At 37.9% G+C, this 9,383-nt stretch overlaps 2 protein-coding genes across 20 annotated transcripts in view; one reads left to right on the top strand and one right to left on the bottom strand.

Moving 5' to 3' along the window:
* Positions 1-9,383, top strand: part of g2e3 (G2/M-phase specific E3 ubiquitin protein ligase) — an 81,542-nt gene that overhangs the window by 3,337 nt on the left and 68,822 nt on the right. The window lies entirely within an intron of this gene.
* Positions 1-9,383, bottom strand: part of si:dkey-23k10.2 (NACHT, LRR and PYD domains-containing protein 12) — a 105,664-nt gene that overhangs the window by 37,186 nt on the left and 59,095 nt on the right. For 14 of the 19 annotated variants that reach the window (XR_007884506.1, XM_051398881.1, XM_051398877.1 and 11 more), the window contains exons 14-16: positions 7,030-7,203; positions 6,131-6,304; positions 1,342-1,444 (exon numbers count right to left, since the gene is read on the bottom strand). Coding sequence is in view for 18 of the 19 variants with exons in the window: in XM_051398881.1 (XP_051254841.1) it covers positions 1,342-1,444; positions 6,131-6,304; positions 7,030-7,203 (451 nt within the window). In the remaining variant the exon portion in view is untranslated. Of the gene's footprint in view, positions 734-1,270; positions 1,445-6,130; positions 6,305-7,029; positions 7,204-9,383 lie in introns of all 19 variants that reach the window. The other 5 variants (XM_051398891.1, XM_051398887.1, XM_051398893.1 and 2 more) reach the window with 4 other exon arrangements.

Genomic DNA, 9,383 nt, shown 5'->3' with positions numbered 1-9,383 from the left:
TTATTAAAGTGGCACCAGCATTGTTGACATTGTAGTATTTTTTAAATGTGTGTGTGCAGTGTGCGTGCAGTGTGTGTGTGTGTGTGTGTGTGTGTGTGTGTGTGTGTGTGTGTGTGTGTGTGCAGTGGGTGTGTGTCCATACAGCAGTGTTAAAATACTTTCATGCTTTTAACTACAAGGTACATAATGATTTGAGAGCACGTGTTTCCTACCAGCGGTCCTCTGAATTTGTAATGTTTATTTTATTTTATTTTATTGGGCAGTGCTTCAGATGCTGCAGGTTGAACAGAAAGTTGTGCCAAACTCCATTGAAAATGTGTTGTATTTAAGACTGCCTTGGTATTTTGGTAGAAACGGGCTGAAAGAGGAAGATTTTCATATGAAGTCTTGCACAAAGTCTCCTTTTATATCAGCTGAATAAACTGTAAGACTACATTCATTTGTTTGACATCTTATATTAAACTCTTGTGGACTCTTGTTGTTTTAAAGTGGACGATTTTTAAATGAAGTCTGGCATGAAGTCTCTTCCATAGAACACATAGAGGTGTAAACTGTCCTTAAGCCTGCTAAATGTTTGTTTTCCTTGCATGCAGTGAAACTCACAGCCATCGCAGCCCATTTAACATCTAATATGGGTTACAGTGACAGAGACAGTGATGAGGTCAGGACACAGCGGATCCTCCAACACAACCTCCGTCCTCACTGCTCACAGTCTGACTGAGATCACTTCCATCTGAGGAGAGAAGGAGACAGAGGACAGCAGAGATAAATCAGTGTTTACAGAGACTCCCTCCATCAGCACATCCAGTATAAAGAGCAGCAGGGTCTGAACACATCATTACTGCAGAAACAGAGAGACATTCACTGCCCACTGGAATGATGCATTTACTGCTGTTAGGGTTCAAAGCTGATAAAAACCACAGTCTCAGTCACATTTGAATGTTTCATCTGAAATCGTTACAGGACAAATGTGTAAATATTCAAACTATTTGGACAAACAAGAGACAAATGGACAGATATATATCTGATGTTAAAGGTCCTACATGTTCATACAAAGACTGAACAGCAACACATCAGCTGTGGGTACTGGACTCCAGCAGAGGTCCTGGTCTGTACAAAGACCACATGGTCACTAAATGTAATGATGCTTGTTTGCAGGCTTCAGTCAGACTGATCTCAGAGCTGTGACAAAGACCAACTGATCAGTTGTTTAGTGTAGAAGTCCAAGACTGCTGGAACCAGCATGGACTGACTCAGACCCTCTACTGACCTCAGAGTCTGCAGTCTACAGTGTGGACTCTCCACAAGATCAGACAGCAGCTTCATATCTGAATCCTGCAGGTTGTTGTTACTCAGGTCCAGCTCTCTCAGATGGGAGGGGTTGGACTTCAGAGCTGAGACCAGAGAAGAACAGCTGATCTCTGACAAACTGCAGTCACTCAATCTGAATAAAGAATAAAAGATGTGAGTTTATATTAAAACAGTTCAGTCAGTAGAAACATCACACAGCTTCATAAACACTGAATATAAAATAAAGATTATTTATTTATTATTTGTGTTAATTAATTTATTTTTATGGATGATTTAAAACCTCAAGGTGACCTTTAATGTAAAATCCAGAGCTGAAGAGGTTCACAGTGAATTATTCAGTGTAGATTCTTCTTGTTATATGAAGGTTTTAAATGTGGAGCTCAACATTGCTCTGCCACAGTCAATGGACTAATCCACTGAAGAAGAAAATTATGGAAGCAAATCGTGACCAAAATTTAAATGAAAATGCATTTGCTGAAATGCTTTTTCATTCAATCAATCATCATATTTGCATTTTAATTTTCTTCTTCAAGACTGCTCATTCTTTTACTTAATTAAAATGAAAAAGAAAAAGACATTTGAGATTTAATTTTCAAAATATGCCCCAGCAAATAGATACCAAAATTCAATTTGAAATGTAAAATTTGAAAATGAAAATGCATTTGCAGAAATGCTTTTTCATTTTAATAATGTGGCTGCATTATCTGACTCATTAATAAAATAAGTAATCAATCATCCTATTTGCATTTGCATTTTCTTCATAACTGCACATTTTATCGTTTTCGTGGTCTGCCCCGCAAAATAGTGCCCACAATTCGAAAAAGCATTTGGCAATCTGAGCGGCGCAGGAGAGTGACGTCAGTAGCCGCTCTTCTTCAGCTCCGGTAGAGGGCGGTGTGCACATTTCATATATGGACGCATGGAGTTAAAAACAAAAAAGTGCTAAAGTGTTAGATTTTGGGAGTTTATTCTCTCCATTTTACTACAGCTTGTGTTCAGGGTAACTCTTTGGCGGAGTGATATTTGGGTGTTCATTCACTGGGTGAGTTCACAGTTTTGTCCCAACGCTCAGCAGTCTGAACTTGGACTTCACCGTGACTCCTGAGCCAGGTAAAAGTGCGATTTTACTCCTCAGACTACCGTTTTATTAGGCTTCTATCAGTATAATAACGGCACATTTGTATGTTTTGTCATAAACCTTTGCGAGGCCAAACTCGCTAGCTAGCTAGCTGTCAACAAGCTAGCTAACGTTAGCTGTCGAAGTCAATGTTTGAACTTGTCGGACCAAGCTTAATATAAATCGATGGCTCCGCTCATTTTACTTGTTTGTACTTAGCGCATGGAATTAACATCAAACTCGTCATTACTGATATTTCTTTGTGTATTTTAACATTTTAACATTAGCCTACACTGTTTCTTCTTCTGTTGATGTATACTGAACACGTTTGGTTGTTTTTTCCTTAGTTGACTCGGAACGGCTAGGAGGACCGTAACAGACGCGAGAAAGGGACCAGCCATATATATATACACAGTTCTGCTTAAGACAACAGCCGGACAGCTTGCACCGCGACTCCGGAGAGGCTGTTGTAACGTAAATGGCGGAGTCTTTTTGGATGTCAGTGAACGTGTTCGATACTTGTCAGCGACTTTTTTACAAGCTTAGAGGCTATCTCTCAATCATTTCCGTTGTAAAGACTTGACTGGGACCACTGAATATTATACTAAGCATGCTATTGATTGAATAACAGCTACTACAAAGACTCTTCTGTTAGAGTGACAGTCCACATGTTGCTTTTATTACTGGTAAAATTATTATTTTTCCCTCAAGTGGTAAAGAGGTTGTTGAAGGTACAACAAGGAAGGACAAAGAAGTATGTGAAACTGGAAGAGGTCAGCTTCTCAGATTTTATCAATGCAGGTAGGTGGTGTACCTATGTGTTGTCTGATGTCATTAAAGGGCAAATAATAATTTAATAATGTGTTGAATGTTGTGCTTCAGTGCAGCAGAACTTTCTCATACCAGAAGATAAAGTGCTAAAAGTCGCAGATGAGCAGGGCATAGAGGTGGATGAAGATGTCTTTCCAGAACTTGCAACAGAAGCAATGTGTTTTGTTATCTCCACTGATGATGGTAAGGGGATTGAACATTTCTGGGTTTGTTTGTTTTTTTGCAGAAAAGCTTTTGCAGCTTTGTGTTAATGTTGTCTGCCTACCACCTTGTGGTAACCTTGTCCTCCATAAGGTAAACATGTGAAGGCAAATATTGTTGAGTTAATTGTGTTATTTCCACTGCAGAGTGGGACAGCGACATGGCTTCTCTTCTTGTCTTGCTGCATCTTCTCACTCCACAACCAGCTGGAAGGAAGAGGCCCAAGAAGATCAGTGTTATAGAGGCAACAGATCATCTGGTGAAATTTCAAAAGGTTTGTGAAGACAGTACGATCTAATTCCAAATATTGTGGTTCATGCAACATTTTTTAAACTAAAGGCTTATATGTAGATGCTTGTCTTTGTGTTTCAGTCCTGCCAGAGCCTGGAGGATCACCTCATGACAACTGAAGGAAACCCTCAGCCATATCTTCTGGCCTCAGGGACTTCTAAAGCACAGGTTTCCAGCTTCTACATAGTCTTGGATAGAAAGCTTCTTCCATCTCAGTCATGTACATCCTTGGGTGCATTTGATCAGTTGTTCAAGTCCCACTTTGTTTTCAGTGTGAAATAAGATGATGCTCTGTCCAGTCTGTACACATTTTTGCAAACTACTATGTACAACATTGATATAGGTACAACAGAAGAAACTCCAAGAGTCAAAGAGCTAAGAGCAAAGCTGTTGAACAAGCAGTAATTAGCTTATCCAGCAAAAATGCTCAGATGTTTCCTTTGTGCTTCATCTTTGGTACAGCGTTACATTTGTTCAGGCACCTCAAACTAATTCATGGGATGTACCCTGAGAAAAAATTGAGACTAAAATGTGGTCAAGTAGGATGTTGCTTGCAATTTTCAAGTTTTTCTGGATTTAGAAGACACTTGATTAAGATACATGCTTCTAGTGATAACACCTGTGTGCCTCCTGAGACCCCCTCTGGCCATGACAGCCAACAGCACAATAATTCTCAGTGCTTAAATGATGGAACACCCTCTACTTCATCCCAAATTATTGAGGCAGGCCCTTCACTGACAACTCACAGCAAAGATATGTGCCTGATGTGTGATTCACATTTGTATGTCAGAGGGTTGTATTATTTAATGTATTAACATTAGCTATATGGAATTCACCCTTGTTTTTATGTACATGTTTATGTACTTAAATTACAGGTTTAAAGTCTACCTCATGTTAATACATTCCATTACAGAAAAGTTCTTTGTTATCTTGTCAGACATTTGTGCAATGCTTTTATACTATGCACTTTCTGCACTACAGAAAGATGTGGTACTGACATGATTTTTGAAATAACTGCCTGTTCCAACTGTTTAGCTGCTGTTAAAGCAGTTTGTTTTAAATGTGAATATGTCTGGTTGGTTTGCTGTAAAATGTTTACGGTTTGTAATTCAAAATGTCACACATGGATTTAAAATAAAAATGTGTGGTAATCAATGTTTTTTGTAGTCATTTTCACCTAAAATATTTTGTGTTTTTAAATATTAACTCAGAAAAGTGTTGAATAAAAACATATTTTTAAGTGTTGACTGTTAACACCATGAAAGAGTTCACATTAAAATTAACTCCAGGTGAGAGTTGTATTTTACCCCACATGGGATTAGTTTTTTAACTCTCACAAGTGTTCAGTTTTAACTCCACAAAAGAATTTAAAAATCAACTCCTGGAAAAGAGTTACTTAACTTTTCCCTGGAGTACATTTGATGGTCTCACATGTACACTCAAATGTAGCTGATTCAGTGGTCTGTCCCGGGACCATGGTCTCTGGCACGGACCAGTGGTCAACCACTAGGTAGGTGCGCTAAAGACACTGGTCGCACTATTATTAATAGAAATCATAATAATAATAATGATTAAATTATTATTATTATTCGTAGCTGTATGAGTAGTACTATAGATTATGCAGTTCAGTGTGTTCGTGACCTGCCGCACAGTCCTGACCAGCTCCTCGCGACCAGCTCCTACCTGGCACGGACCAGTGGTCACTACCACAAGGGGCAATAAAGACAGTGGTCTGTCTTGTGGGTAGCACGGTCAACACGGAGCTGAAGAAGAGCGGCTACTGACGTCACTCTCCTGCGCCGCTCAGATTGCCAAATGCTTTTTCGAATTGTGGGCGCTATTTTGCGGGGCAGACCACGAAAACGATAAAATGTGCAGTTATGAAGAAAATGCAAATAGGATGATTGATTACTTATTTTATTAATAAGTCAAATAATGCAGCCACATTCTGCAAAATGAAAAAGCATTTCTGCAAATGCATTTTCATTTTCAAATTTTACATTTAAAATTGAATTTTGGTATCTATTTGCTGGGGCATATTTTGAAAATTAAATCTCAAATGTCTTTTTCTTTTTCATTTTAATTAAGTAAAAGAATGAGCAGTCTTGAAGAAGAAAATTAAAATGCAAATAGGATGCTTGATTACTTATTTTATTTATGAGTCAAATAATGCAGCCACATTCTTAAAATGAGAAAGCATTTCTGCAAATGCATTTTCATTTAAATTTTGGTCACGATTCGCTTCCATAGAAAACAGCCTTTAGCATTAAGATACTCAGTGTGGATCAGTATAATATCAGCCTTATGTCTGCACTTTACTGTCAGCCCAACTTTCACATCACATTCATCTCAGCACAGAAATAAAACATGGTGTCTGACCTCAGAGTCTCCAGTCTACAGTGTGGACTCTCCAGAAAACCACACAGCAGCTTCACTCCTGAATCCTGCAGGTTGTTCTTACTCAGGTCCAGCTCTCTCAGATGGGAGGGGTTGGACTTCAGAGCTGAGACCAGAGAAGAACAGCTGATCTCTGACAACCTGCAGAGACTCAAACTGAATAAAGAATAAAAGATGTGAGTTTAGAAGACAATGTTCCTGCTTGAAATCATTCAGTGTTTAATAATCTGTTCAGAGCTGAAGAAGGTTTACAATGTACAAGTTTAAAGAATAAATGATGAAGATAAAATCATATATAATCCAATCAGATGTGTTCAGGTTGTTAATGTGTAGATCAACACAGAGAGCTAATGCTACGCTGGGAGACAGAGAGCTAATGCTACGCTAGGACTCAAAGTCAGTGACAAACAGTAAATATAATGTGACAGAATGTTTAACCAGACTAGCTCGCTATCAGCCAGGTCATTGTCCCCAAATCAATGTGCAGATTTGGACCAACGATAGGACATGTGCACTGACGGCCGCAGCCTGAAGTAGCGAGTTGAACAGCCAATGGGATGTGAGTATCAGTGAGTTCAGGGGGGGGGGGTCGGGCTGTGGTGTTCAGAGGATGAAGGACGACACTCAGTGCTGTCAGATAGATTTATGAGATATTCACATTCTGTTTGAATTCAGTTGATATCATTCATTTAGAACGGTGAACAGACAGTTTCACTGGAACATCTCAGGAGCTGTCCTACAGCAGGACGTAATGGACACCCAGCAGCCAATCACAATGCAGGATTCACACAGACCATGGTATAAGGATCAACATCAATTAGGTTGAGTTGTTAATGAAAGATATCAGATCTACAACAGTAACAGAGAGTCAGTGAACTGACCTCAGAGTCTCCAGTCTACAGTGTGGACTCTCCAGAAAACCACACAGCAGCTTCACTCCTGAATCCTGCAGCTTGTTGTAACTCAGGTCCAGCTCTCTCAGATGGGAGGGGTTGGACTTCAGAGCTGAGACCAGAGAAGAACAGCTGATCTCTGATAACCTGCAGCAACTCAATCTTAATAAAGAATAAAAGATGTGAGTTTAGAAGACAATGTTCCTGCTTGAAATCATTCAGTGTTTAATAATCTGTTCAGAGCTGAAGAAGGTTTACAATGTACAAGTTTATAAAAAGCTTTAGATTAGTGTCTATCTGGACATATCTGGGAGTCAAACACATAAAGTCTCAGTGGATCATCTGTATCTGTTCAGGGAGGGAGGAGTTAATACTAAATACTGTCTCCTCAATAGTTTTATTGCAACCTTCATTGTATTCATGTTCATTTTATAATTTATTTAATGTGTTTTTTTGTTTGTATTATTTAAATTATGTTCTTTTATTTATGTACTTTTAGGATTTAGTTTTAGTGTAAATGTGTGTGATGGAGCGATACCGTCACTGACTGCACACACACACACACACACACACAAAAACCACACACACACACACACACAAAATCCATTTCCCTCAGCTCCTTTCTGCTCTCATTAACTATATTAATAAGTGAGTTAATAAACTGTGCTGTTAGTGAGAGTGCTGTCTCAGGAGTTTGGTTGGACAGACAGAGTTGGATACAGTCGGAGGTTATATGTGATAATCTTGCAGGTCTTCCAGGTCATGTGGGCAGAATAATTACATTTTCTTTATAATATTAATTCTTGCTATAATAACTAGTTTGGCTTATAAAGGAATAGGGGAGAAATTATAAATACATTGTGTTTAAAATATATATTGTGTTTAGATGATGGAAACAATAATAAGAAAAGATATTAATTGTTGTTAATTAATGGAAATATTAAGCCCAGTGGGAGGGGCTAGTGAAGTCAGTCCGAGCTTAGTTACAGTGGAGGTAACGTGCACTGGAGGTTACGACCTGGGTAATTTAAGTATTTGTTGTGATAGTTTCTTTTTTATTCATTTATGTTTGAAATGTTGTATATAGCATTTGATTTTCCTTTTCCAAGTTTTTGCACTTTTGGACCACTTTCTGTAAATATTATCACCGTTGTGCACCTTGTGAGACCAGAAATAAATTACACCAACCATATCTTCTGACTACGCCTGAGTTTTGAGGTGTTTGAAATGTGCTATAAAGGGAAAAAACACTAAAAGACAAAACATACTGTACAGTCAGTGAGCACTTAATAATTTAGATCAACAGCAAGGAGCTACATTTTTTATTTTCTGACACAAATTATTTGAAATAATTTTCAAGGACAACATGCTTTATTAGTCTCTGGTTCAAGTGGTTCTATTGATCCTTTACGGACAATGTTTTTGATTTTATACTTCATTTAATTTGGTTTTTGTTAGTTCTTTTTAGATGACTTTAATTCTTGTCTTGTATTTTTCATATTTAGTGTTATTGTGTAAATGTGCCTTTAATGTGTCTTAAACGCTCTGTATGTACACAGATCATGGGGGTAGAAGTAGATGGGGACAATCTGTCTTATGATCTAGTTTGTTTTTATTTACTTTCATTATGATTTTATTTGTATTGATTTTCAATATACATCTGTTATCTGTTATTAAATGTACATGTTGTGTCACTTTGAATGGAAACAATAAAAAGCACAGTTACAATAGGTCCAGTGTGGAGGTTCTTCCAGAAACCGCTTTGTGGGATTTGAGGTTCAGTTTTGAACTATATATTTTCATTCATGTTTGTTCTTGTCTGATCGAGAATAAAACACGTTTCTGTTTCATTCAAATGAGGGAACGGTGAAAATGAAACCTTTAAGAGAGAATCAACCACTGTTGAATGATTAATGTGATATTAAATATGTTTTAAATATGAAGCTCAACAAGATGCTCAGTGTGAATCAGCATCAAATCTATGTGGTTGAATCCTCAGTGTGGAATAAACCTTTAATAGTATTAACTGTGGTTTAACTTTAAATATTTCAGTTAGAATTTAAACTTCTGAAAACAACAATTTCTTGTCTGAAATATTAGTTTCACACTAACAATGTCAGCAGCGTTAATATTTCCAATGTTATAAAACTTTGTCTCCAGAGTTTGAGAACTGGCAGTGTGTTGAATCAGAGATCACATTACATTCATACGTTTCGTCTGAATGAACAAATGTTTTGGGTGAACGAACTGTACTGAATCACTTCCTCAAACAATCCGTTCTCAGTCAGCTGAGAGCCAACGTGCAGTGATTCACTGACTCACTCAGATGGATCCTCACTCAC

This window comes from Dicentrarchus labrax, unplaced genomic scaffold (assembly GCF_905237075.1).
Source record: "Dicentrarchus labrax unplaced genomic scaffold, dlabrax2021, whole genome shotgun sequence".
Classification (NCBI taxonomy): domain Eukaryota; kingdom Metazoa; phylum Chordata; class Actinopteri; family Moronidae; genus Dicentrarchus; species Dicentrarchus labrax.
Note: the sequence above shows the minus strand (reverse complement) of the source record. Positions and strands in the feature narration are given on the sequence as shown.